This window comes from Onychostruthus taczanowskii, unplaced genomic scaffold (genome assembly GCF_017590055.1).
Source record: "Onychostruthus taczanowskii isolate IOZ18803 unplaced genomic scaffold, ASM1759005v1 scaffold61, whole genome shotgun sequence".
In the NCBI taxonomy this organism is placed as follows: Eukaryota; Metazoa; Chordata; class Aves; order Passeriformes; family Passeridae; genus Onychostruthus; species Onychostruthus taczanowskii.
The window spans coordinates 6,846,709-6,865,757 of NW_024503790.1; the positions used below are offsets into that span (position 1 = coordinate 6,846,709).

Below are 19,049 nucleotides of genomic sequence, written 5' to 3' on the forward strand. Positions count from 1 at the left end.
ATTAACTAGAAAAGAGCTAGCAGTTGGGAAAAGAAGCCAAAAATGAGACACACCCTAAAAGCCATTCCCAGATGGAATGAGAATACCCAGCCTGAGACATCTCTGATCTTAGTCACACATGGGAATCATGGCAGCCCAAAACTGAAATCTATCTGTACTTTCTGCAGCTGATTAGAGCCTTGATAAATAATGAGTGTGAGAAACAGCTCAACCTGTCTGATGATGTCATCATGTGACACTGGCTGTACTTCACTCCTCATCCTGGGAAGGCACCCCTCAACTTTGTGGCTTGATATGAAGTTTGCAAGATCAGTTGAAACACAGGGCCTGGGCACCTCATCAGACATTCACCTGTGCAGCACACTATGGCAGGCACTGGCTTGGCTGGCCTGGAAGATCTAACCAAGAAGTCCAAGTCCCATTAATGCCACATGAGCAAAAGTTTGCTCTGTGGCCACTTTGAGGTCACCAAGACACTGAAAATGCACTTTAGCTGTGGATTTTGTTAGGTTTTTCTCATAGTTAGGAACTGGTGGCAATTGCTCTCAGTTATTCATCCGAATGTCGATGAATGATTTGCTGTGGTTTGTTTCCCCTTGGCTCTGGTTATTTGTCAGCAAGGAAAAGGAGCAGGCATGGATTGGCCCTTGGGGAACAATGCCAAGGCACAGAGTGACCTTTGCTGCTCTACCCACCCAAAGTGCAGAGCAAAACCATGGGCAGGGTGAGTGGGGACAGAGCTGGGCACAGGACACGGAGAGAAAGCAAAGGAGTGTTACCTGCTGCATCCTGCACTAAGGGAACGTCACTTTTTACTGGAGTTGGAGTGGCAATGATGGGCGAGAACCCAGCGGTGCTGGCGGCAGGCATGACAATGCCTCTGCTGGCTCCCAGGGTGGCACTGAGCAGGGAGTACGAGAGACAAGATGGGGAGAAGAGGTAGGGGAGGGTGGGGAGGGGAGACCTAAGCAGGGCTTGTGAGAAAGATGGAGGCAGAGATGGTGGTGGAGGTTGTGGTGCAGTGTGGGTTGCGTCATCGGCAGCAGCAGTAGCAGTAGAAGGAACCAGGCAGCCTGGAGAATGTGGAGAGAAAAAAAAAAGCAGAAAAAAAAGAAAAAAAAAAAAAAAAAAAAAAAAAAAAAAAAAAAAAAAAAAAAAAAACAAAAAAAAAAAAAAAAAAAAAAAACCAAAAAAACCCAACAAAACAAGAAACAAAAGAACTGAAATGAGAACCCAAGAGCAGAAGCAATATGATGAAAATGGAAAATACATTCACAAATGTATGAAACAGAACTGCAACAGAGAAGAAACAGAAGGTGAGGAATTGACAGCACCAGGAAGAGGAGAGTTGTCTCTGCAGGAGGTAAGGTGGTTTTATGGTACGGGGGAAGAGACACAGGCTTTCAGGCAGGAATTCTGGATTCATTTGGTCATTCTGGTCCTTGCTCATCTCTAGGGTTGCTGCCTGCTTCAGCTGTAGGGGTGCTCTGACACCTGGGGCAGGTGAGCTGTTCCCTGCCTGGAGAGCAGTGAGGGGCATTTCCTAGCACTTGGGCCACTGCTGGCACAGAGGAGTGTGCCAGGAACCACTGCCCCAGCAGAACCCCTGGAGGTGCCATGATGTGCCAGGACCCAGCAGTGCTCCTCCAACGTGACTGCTCTGGTGGCCGCGAACTGGGGGGGCAGAAAACTAGGAAAATGTGCATGGAATTAAAGCAAACTGAGGCAGCCTGTGCAGAATATCCCACTAAACCCTGGGGAGGCACAGCTGAGAGATCCCTGGTCACCACTTCATGATGGCAGAATTCCTACCAGGTATCTGACTCCTGATGAGCTGCCCCTGCAATGCAGGGCAGGGGGACACGGCTCTGCACGATCCTGGCAAACGGGGCAGGAACTTTCCAAAAGAGGGGATGGAGGGGGTCTGCTCTGTGCAACTGCACCAAGTGGAACAAGAGTTTTTGGGTGAGGAAGGGAGCTCAGTAAGCTGCTTTTAGATGTTGCTTTCTGAAGATGTGATAGGTTCTATCCCCTGTGTATGTCAATCTGCTGTTGTACTTCACCAGTACAATAAAGTGCCTGACTTTGGATGCTGCTTGAGGAAATACAAAGAGGTACCAGAGAAAATTCTAAGTACAGAAGAGGCCCACAGCTCTTTTTTACTGTTTTCTTTCTAAAGTCAACTATTAAAATATACCCAACTCCAAGACCCAGGATAAAAACCTCTCTTCATGGGAGGAAAAAGTTTGCTGCTAAGTTCCTGGATACCTGAGGTGTATATTTTGATGGACCTCTTCTCTCAGGTGCTGGAGAGAGCTGGGTTAGTGTGAGGCACCACTGAAGTTGGCACAGGAATGTATTTTAAGGTGCAACTGTTCCTTGGCCTCTTTTCATGAGCTTCTCTCCCAGGAGAGCAGGCAGCAGGTGATCCATTTCACACACACCCTTCTCCTTACCTGCTGATGTACTTTCATTGCCCACTGGAGTGCTGGAGCAGCTGCGGTCCATGTTGGAAGATTCAGAGGAGATGCCCCCAGGGCTACAGCCAGTGTAATCCATGTACTCTTCTGTTTCAGTGTCCATCATGCTTGGGGGTCCCTGAAAGGAAGCTGGGGTTCCTGATGAGGCTGGGCTGGGTGCCATGCTGCCAACCTGGGGGAGATTTTCATTTCTTGGAGTGTGGCCAATAACCTGCAGCAGGAAAACAAGACGGGGACTTTCACACCAAAAGCAAGATACCAGGACCAAAACCATCTGTCTGCACGTTTATCTCCCTCTGCCACAGCCCATGAGGGACAGCTGGCACGTGCTTGTGAGTGGAACCCGTGGCACTGGGGCTGGGAGCATGACTCCTCCTGCACTGGGAGCTCAGAGCATTAAACCTGGCACGTGCATCCTGGTGTGTGAATTGTGCTGCACTGGGAGCTGGGGGTGTTAATCTTGGCACCAGCATCCTGGCGTGTGGATTCTGATGCTTCCCAAAGAGGAGGTGTTAATGCTGGCATTGCCCCCTCACCCCGTGGGTCCTGCTGCAGTCAGATGCTGGAACCATGCCTGAGTTCAGTGCTGAGCCCCTGAAAGATGGAGGGTACACACAGCATTTTCTGCTCAGTGTGCACTAGAATTCTTAGGGTTAGATTCAGCATCTGCTAGAAGAGTAGTGAAGAGAAATTTATTTGTTAGATCTTCCTAAGTCTGATTCTTGTACCTAAACTTTTTACAAGAGACCAAAAGCTGCCCCAACAGCAATACCAGTTCCTTAGCATCTGTGAATTCTTTACATTCAACAGGAAAAATCTTTAACCAGCACATTCAATTCTTCCACATCCTAAGCACGTTAACTTTAATAAGCCAATTGTATATACTGAAAGAGCTGGGAGAGAGTGAAAGTAGAAAATCTGAGTATTTTAGTGTTATCCTTCTCAATATTTTTCTACAAAATTTACAAGGAAAAGCTGTTTGCACTAAGCAACGCTTTGCAATCAATGCTTCATCATCTTACTCATCTTGTGTAAGTTCAGCCAGGTAAAGCTACCCTGGGTGTACTCCCACTGCCCAGCAGCATCCCCCAGAGCAGACACACATCCCTCAGAGGCTGGGTACAAGTGTCTTGGCACTGCATCAGCTCTGCAACCCAAGGGGCCAACACTGCCTGTGGGTCTACAGCTTCAGCAACAAGGAGCTACCTGAGTAGGAACACGATCAAAGTTCTTCCCCAGCATCCTTCTCATGTGCTTCCTGGCATGGGATGTCATTTGGTGCTTGAGCAGGAAGGAGAACTGGCAGCCCTCTCGGATGCAGTGGAAGTGGCTGTTCACCTGGTTGTATTTGCAACCTGTAAACACAGACCCACATTTATGTTGCACATGAAGGTTCCCAGAGGGAGCAGGACCAGAGGGAAGATGATCAGACAGAACATTATCAGTGGTCATGGGTTATTCAGGAACAGTCTTGAAGGAAAAAAACCCAAACTCACAATCTACTGCCTGCTGAGCAACTGCAAGAGAGGATTACAGTGTACAGAGATCTAAGACCTCAGCCCAGTCCCATCCCTCTTTGTGCCATTATAAAGGAAGGAACATTGCCATTACATCTGGTAGTGCCTAATGCTCTTCAGTCTTAGCTAGTGCCTTTTCTTTTACTACAAGAACAAAACCAGGACACTGAGCTGTGTCACAGAAGCTACAATCAAAACACACGCTCATAATTAGATTAGAAATGAAAAGTTCTTTTTTTCCCCCTCTAACTGTGCTCTCAGAAAAGCAGTCTCATATCAACCCTAGCTCTGGACAGTGTGTGTGCTCTGGTCAGACAGGAATGAGCCAGGCAGTGTTTACTGCCACTCCAGAGCTGTTGTGCAAGAGGGGCAGCCACTGGACAAGCAGCAATTCCTTTGGGTTCTGGCATCCAGCACTTCACACGTTCTGCTCCTCGTGGCCACAGCCACGCGTGCCAGCCGTGCACAAACCATTAAGGGACAATCCCAAACTGCACGGCTGATAAACAGTGGCTTGTCATAGTTTAAACACAGCTACACCAGTGATCAGGACCTGCTGTTTCCCATCCTCCCCTGGCCATATGCACAGAGGTAGAGACCTACAGACAGGCTCACTTTTACTCATCTGTCTACATCCATCCACCTTTACTTACATAAGTATGATTCACCTCTCTCTCCCCAGTCATACACACTTACATGATTAAACACACAGAAACATACATTGAAAATATCTGTTGTGGGTGTTTGTTCAGAAACATTCACAGCCCTTAACACAGGCCAGTGCTTTCTGCACCTGCTGTCTACAAATACACAACATAAACCCCAGGGATGTACACTGACATAGAAATGAGTGTTGGTAAAACCATACACACCTACACCACCCCACCAAGCGGCCTCTATCTATGCAGGCACATGCAGGGTGCTGGCTGGATGTGTGTCTGCTGCACAGCAGGGCCAGCCCACAGATGCACACACTGCTGGGTGTACCCCAGAACCCCATCCCCCTTTGCTGACACACGCACAGGCTGCAGCTGCCTCACTCCCAAACAGCTCCTGACCCCCCCAGCTCATGTGGAGCTGACAGCCAGTGTTTCATGTGCAGGCCAGGAGTGTGTTTGTTTAGGTCCCACTCTCCCTGTGCTCTGGGACTGGACCTCTGTCACACAGGGCAGGTGAGGGCTGGTGCCACGTGGCACTGCCCTGCTTTGTCACCTCAAACACCAAAGGGGAGTAAAGAACAGCAACTGCTAGATCTGCTGCCATGTGTAAGCAGGACCTGGGTAGGCACTGGCTGTGGTGTGCTGACATGTATTACCCTGGCTACCACAAACTAACTTCCATTTGGGTACAAATTCCTGATGTATTCGAAGCTGAAAAGTTTTGCTCTGGCTACTGTGGCTGTTTTCCTGCAGTGGGAAGGAACAGAACCCAGAGGTGTTTTTCTGAACCTTGTTTGGTTCCAGCCTTTTTTTCCAACCAGAGCACCCTTAAATTTCACCCAACACAAGCAGTAGGTCCAAAAGAAGACTACAAAGTATAAAAAACAAACAAACCCCCCCCCCCGCAAAAAAAAAAAAAAGTTTTGACAATTAGATAAAAAAGAAGAAAAATGAGGAAGCTTTATGTCCAGACAAATTCATATACACAATTCTGCATAGTACATTTACCTTGGGTCTGTTTGTGAAAACACACTTCAACCAGACAGACCAGGAACTGCTTTATGTTTTGTTGCCTTTCTTGTTTGGTGATTTAATGACCAAATACCTCTTAGGCATAACTTGCAGGTTCTAACTTACGGCACTCTTGGCCTGGACATGGGACACACCACATGAGAAACGGAGCAAAACTCACCTAGTCTGCCACATTCCTCCCGCTTGGTGAAATACTTGAAGCCGTTGGCTGCCCTTCTCTCTGCCTTCTCATGCTTTTTCACGTGCCAGGGCAGCTTGGTGGTGATGTTAGTCACGAAGTAGCAGCCGGGACGCAGACAGTGGTAATGCCCTCGCATCCGGAATTCACAGTGCTGGGGGGAGCACACAGGCATGCTGCTTCAGGCAGGGCCAGAGCAAGTGCACCCTCAACTGCCTGCTGCTGATGCTGCCCCTTCTGATGTGCCACAGGGGCCTGCACTGATGCTCCACATCCCATTTTACCTTCCACAACCTGCCATGCACCTTGTCCCCTCTCGAGTCCTTTTACGTTGCTGTTGTGTACTCTGTAATACACTATTCTACACTGAGATATCCCAAAGCTTCCTCAGGGCTTGGATTCATCACAGATTTTTATTGTATGTCATCTTCTCTCTTCTCATTCCCTTGTCCACTTCACCCAAGTCAAAAATACACAAAAGCATCATGATTTCCCATTTGATAAGAACCAAATGTTTTTTCCAGACCACATAATTATGACTTCCATGGTTCTGTAGTAATGCCAAGAAAGCCACACACAGCCTCACTTCCTGCTGGAGAGTCAGTCTAGCTGATCCTTCATCTCCCTCTCCCCAGCCCTGCCAGAACACTGCTCTGGGATGGCTCTTACCTGGTTTGGACAGAGACACTGCAGGGAGTAGTAAGCAAACTGGTCTCGCACATTCACCAGATTATTGTTGGGGTTGATGTGGTCCAGGCAGTGGGATTCTGCTTTGCCAGAGGTTTTGCACACATACTTGCAGTTCCCAAAGAGACAGTGGAAGTGGAATTTGTTGGCGTACTTGCAGTCTGTTGCCAAGCAGGGATCACTGGAATACATCCAAAACCCAATCATCACCTTCACTCATTTCACACATTTGTTTCTTTGCCAGGATTTAATTCAAGGGGAGCCCAGCTGAAGCCTCTGTTCCAAACATGGCCCACAGATTTCCCATAGCCACCTTCCTCTTCAGGGGAATTGAGGCTGGCAACATTACTACAATTCCACCCAACTACTGCACTTTCTTGGTTAGGATTATTAGAACACAGCACAGTGGGTTCTTGAGGGCCACTTTTCCAATTTAAAGTTCAAAGGAAACACAACTCTTGAGCGTGGCCACTGCAAGATGCCAGGGCTTCCCCTGATCTGCCCCTCTCAGCAGCTAATGGGTTTGGTACCTTCCACCCCCCACTCAGTGCATGAATTTCTGGCCCAATAACCCTTCACTGTCAAACACACTGCAAAGATACCTGTATTTCTGCACAGCTCTTGCAAGGGATAAAACAGGGATCAGTGACAGATAGATCAACAAATTTATTTATCTTCTAAACTCATGCCTAAAAGTGCTCTCAGATGCACTCAAAAACCTTGAAGTACTTCCTAGACTTCACAGAAGTAATTTTTCCATGAAGTCAAGCCCAGAGTACTTTCTAGACAGGTTTCTCAGTGGCTGAACAGAAGTGTGGTATTGCAGCTCTGAGGAAAGGTTGGCTGGGGAGGGTGGAGGGAGACAAATGGTAGCTAAAACTTACTTCTCCTGGAACTGAAGAAATCCAGGTTTGACCTGAGGCTTGGCATTCTCCAGGGAAGTCGTTGCCAAGGGTGAAGCTGCCAGGTTAGGCACTGATGCTGGGATCTGAGGCATCTGGGGTATGGTTGAAGCCAGCTGCTTCCAAGCAAGTAGTGTGGGAGCAGAGGGCATAGCAGCTGGGTTTGGAGTGGGCACGTCAAGGGCAGGAGCACTGGCCATGGTGGCAGAAGCAGCAGATGGTGATGAAGGGGCCAGTGAAGCCTTATTCTCAGTAGCAGCTGAGAAGGGAGACTCAGAGTTGCTTTTCACAGTTCCACCTTCAGTTCGGAAGTGAAAACTGCAAAACAAGATACCAGCTCAGACATAAATTCTTGACCATTTCATGTAATTTGATTAAACACCAACAAGAATGTGGCAGGAGCCTGTAAACAAATTGGTGTGGATAAATCCTAAAAGGGGCTCTGCAGACTTTGGGTAAGATTTAGGGCCATCCTAAATCATCTCTGAAGAGAAGGGAAATCATTAGGATGGGTGGAGACAGGTGCCAAAGCATGTTAAAATTAGAGAAACCCCAGAATCACTGCAGTCACTGAGATCAGCTGTGGGGCAGCTTCCCAGGGCTGCTGGGAGAAGCCAGACCTTTCCTGCAGTGAACCACAGGGAAGCATCCAACAGGAGAGACCAGCCATGCCAGCAGATCTGTCTTAAAATTTGCAACATCTCCTTCCCTACAACCCCTTCAGACTCAGGCAAGTGCATGGCCACTGAGGCCCTTGCTCATTCTTTACTTGGACATTCCATTGCCTTGAAAAGGAACCCGGGGTGGTCTCGGGCTGCAGTGTGCACTGCAGAGCTTCCTCTGCTCTCCACTCACTTGGCGTGCTTGATGGCTCCATCCAGGGTGCTGAAGAGGGCTCCACATTCCTCCACCACACAGTGGAAATGCACCTTATGGAGGAAGTCACACTGGGCATCACAGAAATCCTTGGTGCCAAACCTGGCCAAAACACACAAGCAGACATCTCAGGGAAGGCCCCAGGAGAGAAGTGGAGCTGGAACACACATTATTTCTGCATTTTTCAACTCTATTAGCATTCCCACAAACAACAGTAATTCTAGATCCAGAATCCACCCCTGGCTATGAGGGTATCTCTCAGATGGGAGAGATGAAGCATCCTCTAACAGCAATTACAGCCTGGACTGCAGAAATACTGCACAGCACCATGCCTGATGTACAGAACAGCCCTGCCTGCAAACCCCAGAGCAAAACCCACCACGGTCTCCAAGATGTGTCTTGTGCTATCCTGGAGCAAACGGCCAAGAGAGCAAAACCAGCTCAGCGTGGTGTCACTGCTCAGCCACTGCTGAGATCCTCTGGACTTAATAAGTGCAGCACAAATGCAGGAAACCCCAGAATCACAGGGAATCAAGAAAACAAGTAAGAAACACTGGCAGGAAGGATTTGAAACTTAACAAGGGAATCTTGCATAATTAAGGTACAACAAACTACGGTTGCTCTGATGAGCAGGAAAGCAAGAAACAAACAGCAGCCTGTATGGTCCCAGGAGGGACCTCTCACCAATGGGAGGGCAAAGGAAAGAGAAAAAACTTGTACTGGAGAAGGAAGGTCTGTGGATATACAACATGGCTTGCAGGGAGAAGAGGAAGGAAAGCAATTGTGGGGTAAGAGAAGAAACCACGTTACTGCAAACTAAAGGGGCTGTTTCATCAGAGACAAGAAGTGTTGAACCTAGAAAGAAGGCCTCCCACAAAAAGGGAGGTGATGAATCAAGAATGGCTGCATTATAAAATTTGCTTTGGATGAGAAAACTAAAGACAAAGCAGAGAATTTGGGATGCAGTGAAGATCTTCTAGAAGAGCAGATAAAGGGACTCATTCGAAAAATACAGAAATGCACAAATCAGTCAGTCTGGATGATGTATGTCCTGAAGTGCAATGGAAATTAACTCCCAAACTGATTACATTACCATTTGCTGGTTTTTAAGCCATAGAGAAATGGGAGGTACTACATAAGTGGAAAAAAAAAGAAATTAAACAGTCAAGGTACAGTTTCTTTGAGGGGGAAAAAGAAAAGACAAGTCATCTTTGGCAATTATCATACCTCTGGCCTTAACTTCTCCTTCCAGTAAAGTAATGGAACAAATATTAAGAGGGAGGAGAAAATCATTAAACATCTAGAGGATAAAGGAACCACGAGCAATAAACAGCATCAGGATTATAAAGAATAAATCTTGCCAGACAAATTTAATTGCTTTTTTTGATAGAATTACAAAATTAGTGGATGAAGGGATGCAATATATTTGGATTTTAGTAAAGCATTTGATTCAGTCTTGCATATGCTTAGAATTAATTCCAATTGTCCTGGATGTAATGCCACCTCATGGCTTGAAACTGGCTGAGGGACCATAAACAAAGGCTGATGACAACCAGCACCACACTGAGCTGGGAGGAGGAGGCATCGTGTGAGTGCTCAGAGGAGGGCTTGGGTTAGTCTGAGTTTATTTAACATCTTAATTACTAATCTAGGAGTAAACAGTGTGTTTATGAAATTCACAAAGATACTAAACTGGGAGGAGGTGGCAATACCAGTGCAAGAGGAGAAAAAGAGCACAGAGAGGTTTGGCAAGACAAGGGGGAACGTTCAGAACAGGAGAATCATGTTTGGAAACACACAACAAATGTTGTGTGTGGGGTGTTTTATACACTGGGGACTCACTGAACAACTTTAAAAGCAATTCTGTGTCACAGAGGATGATAACCATGGTACTGTACATTATTCTGTGCAGATACAAACACATTCTGAGCTGCCTGTTTGGGGGCAGGAAGCTTGTTCTGTGGGCAGGGGGGCAATTCTGCACCATCCAGGGAGCAAGGGAAAGCAACAGGACCTGCAGGCACCAGGGACCAATCCAGAGTGAGACTGAAGGAGGTAAGTGAGCCTGGTTAAATGGAATGCTGGAAGTCTGGGACTGTCTGAAGGGGCTGAACTCCAGCTGCAGAGAGGAATGATCTGCCATGGGTCAAGGAGATGTAAACAGAGCTGCAACAAAGCTCCAAGAAGTGGAATTCAGGCAGCACACCGTGGAAAAGGTTGTGACATTGAAACTTTCTAGGTGGTAGAATAATGCTCCCAGAGACAAGAAAAGAGGCACGCTGCCTGGCACTATCACAACCACAGCAGACAAAATGCAAATGCACTGCTGGGAAGGATCTCACACCAGCCAGGGGCTGATGGACTAGGAGATTTTCTAGTGTTCCCCATTAAAGCCTTTGATTTCCCAAGTGTGCACTGGCATTTGTAGGTGACTCTCTGTGTCAGAGCACAAACCTCTGTGTCTGCCTGGGTGTATCTGTGTGCCCTCAAAGCACGTGTCTGTCTGGGCATGTATGTGCATGTGTCTGTATGTGGGTGAGCTTTGTATCTGCTCCATTTTCTTTTTGAGTCTCCTTTCCTGCAACAAAAGGAGCAGAAATCATCCCAGCTGCCATACCCTTTTCCTTATTGCCATGCCTCTACATCCCCAGAACTTGTTTGCTTTCAGCTGGAATGCCCAGGGAGCACGGCAAGGCACCCATGGCCTGTGAGTGGCCGTGGTGTCACTCAGGTCCAGAGCTGAGAGCACAGCTACTCTGGGTCCCCTGGCTTGCACTGCAGGGTCACAAGGAGGAGCCTAAGGTGAAGCCCAGGATAACAGAACTACATGAAGATCTGTGCTTGTATCTGGTTCTCAAGACCCCTTTGCAAAATAATTCTGTGTGGGCAGGTATTTCCTAGCAGACATTAGCACCTGGTGCAGGCAGGGACGACCGAGGGCTAAGTGTGCTCCAGGTGATCAGTGTCTGACAGAATCAGGCTTTACACTCAACAGAACTCTGTGTTCAGTGAGGCAGACACTTTGCAAAGGAAGCACTTTCCCCTTTCCCCAGCTCCATGCCCTCCTTACCGGCGCAGGTACATCTTCCATGGCTCAGAGAGCTTCTCCTGGACAAGAGCCTTCACTGCCTTGCCCAAGTACTGGCTTGGCTCCCCAGCCCCAGCCTGGCTGCCTTCACCTTCTGTCTTAATGTTCAGCAGGTTGCCAAGGCTGGCACTGGTCTTGGACATCTGCAACAAGAACACAGGCACTGCATCAAGCCCAGCACACAGCCACAGCCACCCTCAGGACTGTCCCACAGACAGCAGTGTCTCCAGAGATTAAAAGAGAAGACAAAAAGTCTGTGCAGGCTGCTCCAACTGCATCAGCAAAAGTTAGTAACACCTCACTCTTCTGCATCTTCCACCCAACCATCATGAAGCACTCAGGTGCCCATTGAATATTTATTCATGGATCTCGTTAGAGTAATGAAGCATCACGTCTACTTCATCCACGAGGAAACTGAGGTGAAGAGAGACATCCCCTTCTGACTGAGGAAAAGGCCTGTGGGCTTCAACAGCAACAGCCCTGTGTAGCTCCTACAAGTTGCTGGTGCTAGAACTGGTAAACTCTAGTTTCTTCAGTCATCTGATCCCAGCCACAAGGACGTCTCCTCTAAAGTGTCTACCAGGTATGTGTGAGGGGTAGAAGGATGAAAATCTCATTCAACTGAGGAAAAATTCTCTCTCAAAAGTTCCTGGAAAATTCTTACTAACTTCAGTAATAAAATGGTGTCACTTCTCTGTGCTAAATGGACACATCCTCCACGAAGCAGCACTTGCATTGTGTGAAAGGCTTCAAATAGAATCTACACAGAGCAGGTTTAGAGGTGCAGGTGTAAAATGTGCAGGATAGAAAAATGAAGTTACTCAAGCTTGTCTACAGGGAAAATTTTCTTTCAGAATAAATGCCTGATTTCCTAGACTCTTGTCTTTCTCTTTTGTGCTCTCAATTACCTCCAGTAACAACAGTGAATTTCACAGCCTGAACAAAATGCAGGACTGGGCCCAATACTTGCACTGGAAACTCCACCCACTTGAGGGTCTCAAAGCCCTTTATAAATATCAGTTAATTAAGCCTGACAACCCCCTAAATAAACTGCAATAGGCTTCAGGAATCCTGGTTATTTGAGGCTCTCTTAATGCCCCCCGAAGGTAAAGCCCCTGCTGCTGCGTGGAGACTGCAACTCTTTATGGCTGGAGTCAGAAATTCAGGTCGTGTGTTTCCACTGGTAATTCCATTTCTGTAAAGTTTTTTTCCTGTTCTTTTTCCTAGAAAAACAATGAAGGATCCCCCCATGGACAGCAATTGTGTGCAGCAGGAGGAAGAAGCAAGTGTGATGTGTTCCTGAGCAAACTAAGCTTGACTCTGCAATCTTTAGTCATGGAATTGGTTCCATCAAACACAGTGGGTTCTACTCTTTGCTGCTTTACCTCATTGGTTAATCCCAGTCCTTTAACCTGACTCCTAGTTTGCACCTGTGCTACATTTGCATTGCACAACTTTGAGAACCTTATGTCAGACTGCACACAAAGAAATGCTTTTTTCTAAATATACACTTATATCACATATTATCCTGGAGATTTTGAAGTGAAGTCTCCACTGAAAGAGAATTTCCCTGATCTGGGACCTACAGAATGACTCATGACCCCAGAGAGCAGAGCTACTAAACACATTTGCTCACTAAAGAAAGACCTGCATATTTGGAAACACTAAAGGGACAATACAAAGAAACAAATAAGAAATTAAGTTTAAAGGGGAAAATCAAAACCCCAGTGTAACAGAAAGCCAATGGAGGAGAAAAGTGACATAAGGCTAAATGCAGAAATTAAACAACACAGAGAAAAACAGTGATAAGAAAGAAAGGAGGTGGGAGATTACCAGGCAAAGTCACTTTGCCCTCTCTTGAGGGTTATATGGCCTTGATGCATGTAACACCCAGAGCCAAGGGGATGGCAATAGTTATGCCTATAAAACCTATCACATTGCAGAATATTAAAGCACGGCTCAAAGGGTGCCCTGATCTCTAGAGCAGTTGTATACAGCTGCAAAATTAATCTTGGTACAGGAGAATTTATCATGTGAAAGAGAAATATACATTTGAGATGATGTATAATTTAACAAAAAAGTAAGAAAAAAGAAACTGTGCATCATCTAAAATATTCTAGGACACAGTAAAGGGGACTCTGTTAGACACCATTACTCACACCAGAAAGACAGAAATTGATGATTTTGGTTTAAAATTTCTAATTTTTTCTTCTCTTTCATAAAAATAGATTATTCTCTCCCTTCCGAAATGAAGCAGAATGTTTTTATGTAAGTAAAAAAAAATTAATTAACTATAAAAGGGAACTGAGAGAGAAGTTGCCAGGTTCTGAAAACAAAACAAACAAACCCAAACCAAAACAAACTAAAAAACCAAACCCCACCCCCACAAGAAAAGAAAAGAAAAGAAAAGAAAAGAAAAGAAAAGAAAAGAAAAGAAAAGAAAAGAAAAGAAAAGAAAAGCTTTTGGAGCCCTCCTCTGTCTAGAAAGGATGGGGAAAAAAAAGGTGTCAGAGGCGGCAATATATTTCTTCAGCCAGTTCATTAAATTAATTCGTAAGCAGTGGCTCTGAAATTATACCCGATGAAAAATGGTCTCAAAATTTAAATGGTACAAACTCATCTTATTAGAGGCAAAACATTAAAAAACAAACGCATCTCTTCCCCCCCTTCCCCGCTATCGCAGCTTTAATTTCTCTTGGTGGGGGGAATGAAAGGCGTTTGATGGATGGCTCTTACCTTATTCATAAGCGAGGATAAAAGAGATGAATTTGCTGAGACTGTGTGGCCATTTGATTCATTACTGAAACACACAAACCAACAGGGTTTAGTTAAGATGTGCACAGGGACTGTGAGCGCTGAGATTAATCCTTCTCCCTTCAGGCTGCCCCACTCCTCACCTACTACATCCAGGGGAAAAGAATGATGCCAACCCTCCCCTGGGCAGGCCAAACTCGCCTACTTGTGACAGCCAAGAGGGACAGAAAGAGGGTCTCAGGTCTGCAGAATTTACATCTTTCAACTATGAAATGGCCCGGACCTCTTCCCCCGGTGCCCGCTCCATCACACTTCATTTGTTACTCATGACCTCCCTCAGGTTTTACCCTTTCATCCCATTAGAATTTTCAGAAACATCACAAAAATACCACAAAAGCAGGGGGGATGTTGACAAAGGCTCATGCTGCCAGGGGCAGGGATCCCCTGGGCAGTAAGGGAGGCAAGGCACAATCCTGCCCTGAAAGGCAGCCTTAGGATCTCTGCAGCTGGCTCCAAGTGCTGGACTCCCAAAGGGAGGCTTGCTTAAGGGAGGTACGGACAGGAATGGATACAAAGGTCAAAGTGGAGCTCACTTATCCCCAGGATCAGTTCCTCTGCTCTTTTTCCACACAGCACAATCCCCAAACACCCCTGCTCTCAGCAGAGATGCTGGGCAGGTGGGACACACGCTTTGAGATAGGTGCATTCACACCTGCACAAGCATATCCCAGACCCGGAGCAGAGTGAGCCTGACACCCAGCTGTTTTGTGTGCCCACATTCTCTGGAATGTGCTTCCCTTAGCCCTGATTCGACAGACTACAGCAGTGCAAATGCTGCTGCTAAGAGTGTGCTGAGGTGTGGCAGTGGAGCAGTTTCAGTCAGCAACTCACAAGAGGACTAAACACAAGAAAACAGCTCTGCCAGTGGCTCGGTTTTCACGAGGGAGCAGAAGAAGTGAAGCTCTTGTTGAAGAGCCAGCAGGTGCCTGTGAGCCCAAAAAAACACCTGGAGAATGGGGAGCAGAGTGAGCCTGCCTGCCTCAGTTTTGGGGTGTTCAACTCCACCACTGTGAAGCTGCCTTCACCAACATGCTGTGCCCTCCTGAATCACAGGTACAGAAACTTCCCAAAGCCTGATGCTGGCAAGTGTTGAGTGCTCCTGCCTGCCCACTTCTCTCACCCGTGGTCCTTGACACTCAGGTCCAAGCTGTGCTCCTGCAAGGGGTCCTGACTGGGGGCCGATGTCGGTCCCACGGCCTCCACGGGCTCCTGCTTCACCTGCACTGGATTGAACCGTCCGGGAGGGGCTGCTTGTCCATTACCTGCTCGAGAAATACAGCGAAATGAAGTGCAAAAAAACAATTAAAAACATCGGTCTAAAACGAGGTTACAACAGCAAATAAGTAAGTTAAATCATTGGCATCAGTGCCTAAGTGGAAAAAGCAAAGAAAAAGTGTTGGGGGGAGGGAAGTACTGGGATTGCTGGTCAGCGTTTATTGCCAAGTTGACATGATGGGTTCTGACGTCCACTCCAGCGTGGAAATTCTTCAAGTGATAATTATTGCAAAATTATGTCAAAGTTGTCCAGGCTACGGGCCCTTTAAAGGAGAAGGGCGGAAGGAGCGTGGGGGAGACCTGATTCTCTGCACAAACTGTCATAACTAATTTGCGGGGCTGCCTCTTAAGCGTTTATTAAAGACTCTGTTAATGCTGAGGCAATGTGGCAGCTTTCGACTGCTAGTCAAGCCCCCTTGCTCGTCCCCGGTCCCAGCGTTGCCGTAGCGACAGCGCTGGCCCGGCACCGCGCCTGCCCAGCAGGAGCATCTGCCCCGCCGGGACGATGCAAGGTGACAGCGACGGGACCGCCGCGACCTCCTGCCACCGCCCCACAGAACGCTGCTTTTTGGGGAGCAGGCGTAGTGCGGAGCCCATGAAAGAAGAATTCAAATTAAAGGAGGAGAGGAAAAGAGGAGGGGGTAGGGACGAGAGAGAACAAATTGAAGCAAAAAAATTAGGAGAAACGGCAAAGAAAAAAGGAGGGAAAAAAAGTTGCTGACAGAAACATGTCTGCAGAGCTTTTTTCCACAATCCCCAAGTGACTAAAATATTAATTTACCCTCCGGCAGTACAGCTGACGGCGAGCTGCTTCTCAGACAGCAAGTGGCATTTTATTAAAAAATAAAGGAAAATAGTTCCCTCAATGACCTTTCTCTGCTTTAGGAAACAGTTTTTCAAACAATAATTTTAAAAGTATGTGAAGGTTCCCCTCCCTCTTTCATCAGATCACTTCCCTCTACTCCCCCGTTCCTCCTGGGCTGCCGGGGCCGTCAGCAGCGCTGCCAGGGCAGGGCCGGGCTCAGCCCAGTGCCACGGGCGCTGCCAGGCTCAGCCCGTGCCCTCCTGGGAGCCCTCATCCACCTGGCAGTGCCGGAATGAGCTGTGACCTGGCAGCAGGAAGAGCGCTGGGCTGCCCCAGGGCTGCCCCGTCCCATCTTCTCCCGCTCACGCAGCGCGGGGAGAGGGCACAGCCGGCAAGAACTGCCCACAAAGGACTGTCCCAATGCTAGCCCCAAACCCACAGCTGGGACTACAAAGCTGAAGCACAGAACAGCCCCCAGATCAGGAAAACAACTGGCCATGGGCTACAGGACCATCAACACCAGGCCTAGCTAACGCTCAACACAGTCTCAGTAGAGCCTGCAAGTACTGGCTAAGGTATTTTTTCTTCATTTCTATTTTCAATAGAGCGCCTCTCTCTTTTCAGCCCACAACAAATTACACACGGCAACACTCTTCAGATCTGGTAAGAGCCTCCTCCCTTCATGGGCAGAAATGTTTCTTGCCTCTCTTCTGGCCATGTGGGCGTAGCCAGGCTCCACAGGAAACCTTGCCAAGACTGCCTTCCTCAAGGGTTAATTAGACCCAACCAAATTCATTCTCCCATTTATTTTCTTTTTCTACCCCCTTCCCAACTGCAGTCCCACGGACAACTGGGTGGCTTCTCATTCACTCTCCTCCAAGTCACCAGGCCCTGCTCTGCCTCCCTTGACCATCACAACTGATGAGGTAACTCACCTGCTTCAAGTGCCACAGAGGGCTTGAGTGCAGCTGCTGCCAGCCTGGCCATCATAGGAGAGATTAATCCCTTGCTAGCAGAGATCCTTTCCATTATAGAGGCTGCTGGAGCAGGAGAAGAAGTAGCCACTGGCTCACCAGATCCTGAAACTGCCTGGGATGAGGAATCTGTAGGAGCAGATGATGCTGGATTGCTGCCAGAAGAACCAGCAGTCATCAGATTAGCCGAGGTGGCAGGAAGTGGTGTAGAGACCCGACTGGGGATGATGGGGAAGAAGGATCCAGCTGTTCCAGGAAGTGCTGAGTTGGAGAGTGCCAGGGCCAAGGGTATATTGCTAGGAAGAGCCTGGGAAAGCAGGCCAGAGATCTTTGTGGCTGGTGTCATGCTGTTGGCAGACTTGGCGGCCTGTGAGGAAGCAAGCTCAGCCGCAGAGGAGGGCGCAGCTGGGACGATGAGAGAAACGGAAGACTGCTGACTGGTCGGGGAGGCACTCAGGCTGGAGTTCTTGGAGCTCATGGCGGAGAAGTCAATGAGGTCATCGTTACTGGACTCCTCTTGCTCGTTATCCTTGGGGCCCAGGAGTGAGGCAGGCAGGCCCAGCACTCCTGAGCTCCGGATGTGCCGGCGCTCGTGTTTGCGTTTATGGGAAGTCATCTGGCTGGTGGAGGTGAAGGTGAAACCACAGCCTGCCCTTATGCAGTGGAAGTGGTTGGTGGCCTTGCTGTAGACACAGCCCTCATACTTGCATTCCTCGTACTTGTAGAACTTCTTGAAGCCATCCTTGGCATAGGCATCATCTTTGATGTGGTAGCTCTTGTGCTTCTCAATGTCACACTTGTTCTTGAAGGTGAATGTACAGCCGGGTCTCCTGCAAGGGCATCGAGGAGAGGGTGGTTGGCTGTGATGGCAGAGCTGCTGCCTCCCACCTCCCTCTAGGACAAGGGCTGGGGCTGCAATGAGACAACTGCCCCAGCTGCAGAGGGGCTGAGGAGCTGCCTCTGGGTTAACCTGGGACACCCAGGCCAGCAGATTTGCGGCCATGTGGGAGGGCTGGGAAGCTCACTCCACTCTGTGGAACTACCACAGAACATGGGAATACAGGCACCCTCCACTAAAAGTTCCAACAAAACGGCTGGTAAAAGGGACTAAGGTACAAACTGTGCTTTCCTACTCTTCCTGAAAACCTAAGAAATCAAGAGAAGAGCAGTTGTGTACAGAAGGCTACGTCTGGCCCCAAAAGGGATGAGCTGCCTGGAGAGAACCCTACCATGGAAGTGCCATTAGCAGTATTAATGGACTACAATTGCACTCTGAAGAGCACTGTGGTCTCTTTCCCAAATTATTCTTGGCTCTGTTTTCCAGTGGGTATCCTCTCCTCAGATCACACTCCTGCCTTCAGAGTGGTCTGTGGCACAATCCTGGAATTCACATCTACTCTGTTACACGAGTTCTCCCAGAAGCAATACTGAGAAGGTCACAGCAGGGCAAATCAAGTCCCTGTGCATCCTCCTGAAATTATGACTTGGCAGAAGGAGGCAAACAGACCACAGAGCTCAGAGGCAGGACTCCTCCCCTTCCCTGCTGTCTCACCTGCAATGGAAGTGAGTGGTTTTCTGCCCGTAGAACTGGCATTCCACGGTGCCGCAGTCCTCCGTGGCACGGAACCGCTGGAACCCGTCGTTGATGAGCTGCGTGTTCTTCTTGTGGAAGTTCTCGTGGGTCATCACATCAGAGGTGCTTGTATAGACCTTGTTACAGCCCACCTACCCCGGGCCCAAAGAGGAGTCATCAGCACAGTGG

General features: G+C 48.1%; 1 protein-coding gene across 11 annotated transcripts in view; it reads right to left on the reverse strand.

Moving 5' to 3' along the window:
* The window catches only part of CASZ1 (castor zinc finger 1), a 191,411-nt gene that overhangs the window by 5,585 nt on the left and 166,777 nt on the right, over positions 1-19,049 (reverse strand). For 10 of the 11 annotated variants that reach the window (XM_041419870.1, XM_041419868.1, XM_041419866.1 and 7 more), the window contains 12 exons: positions 18,840-19,012; positions 17,249-18,117; positions 15,354-15,495; positions 14,156-14,219; positions 11,402-11,562; positions 8,311-8,433; positions 7,438-7,773; positions 6,536-6,734; positions 5,849-6,020; positions 3,687-3,835; positions 2,457-2,691; positions 780-1,073 (listed from right to left, as the gene is read on the reverse strand). In XM_041419870.1, the coding sequence (XP_041275804.1) occupies positions 780-1,073; positions 2,457-2,691; positions 3,687-3,835; positions 5,849-6,020; positions 6,536-6,734; positions 7,438-7,773; positions 8,311-8,433; positions 11,402-11,562; positions 14,156-14,219; positions 15,354-15,495; positions 17,249-18,117; positions 18,840-19,012 (2,917 nt within the window). The remainder of the gene's footprint in view (positions 1-779; positions 1,074-2,456; positions 2,692-3,686; positions 3,836-5,848; positions 6,021-6,535; positions 6,735-7,437; positions 7,774-8,310; positions 8,434-11,401; positions 11,563-14,155; positions 14,220-15,353; positions 15,496-17,248; positions 18,118-18,839; positions 19,013-19,049) is intronic. The other variant, XM_041419873.1, reaches the window with a different exon arrangement.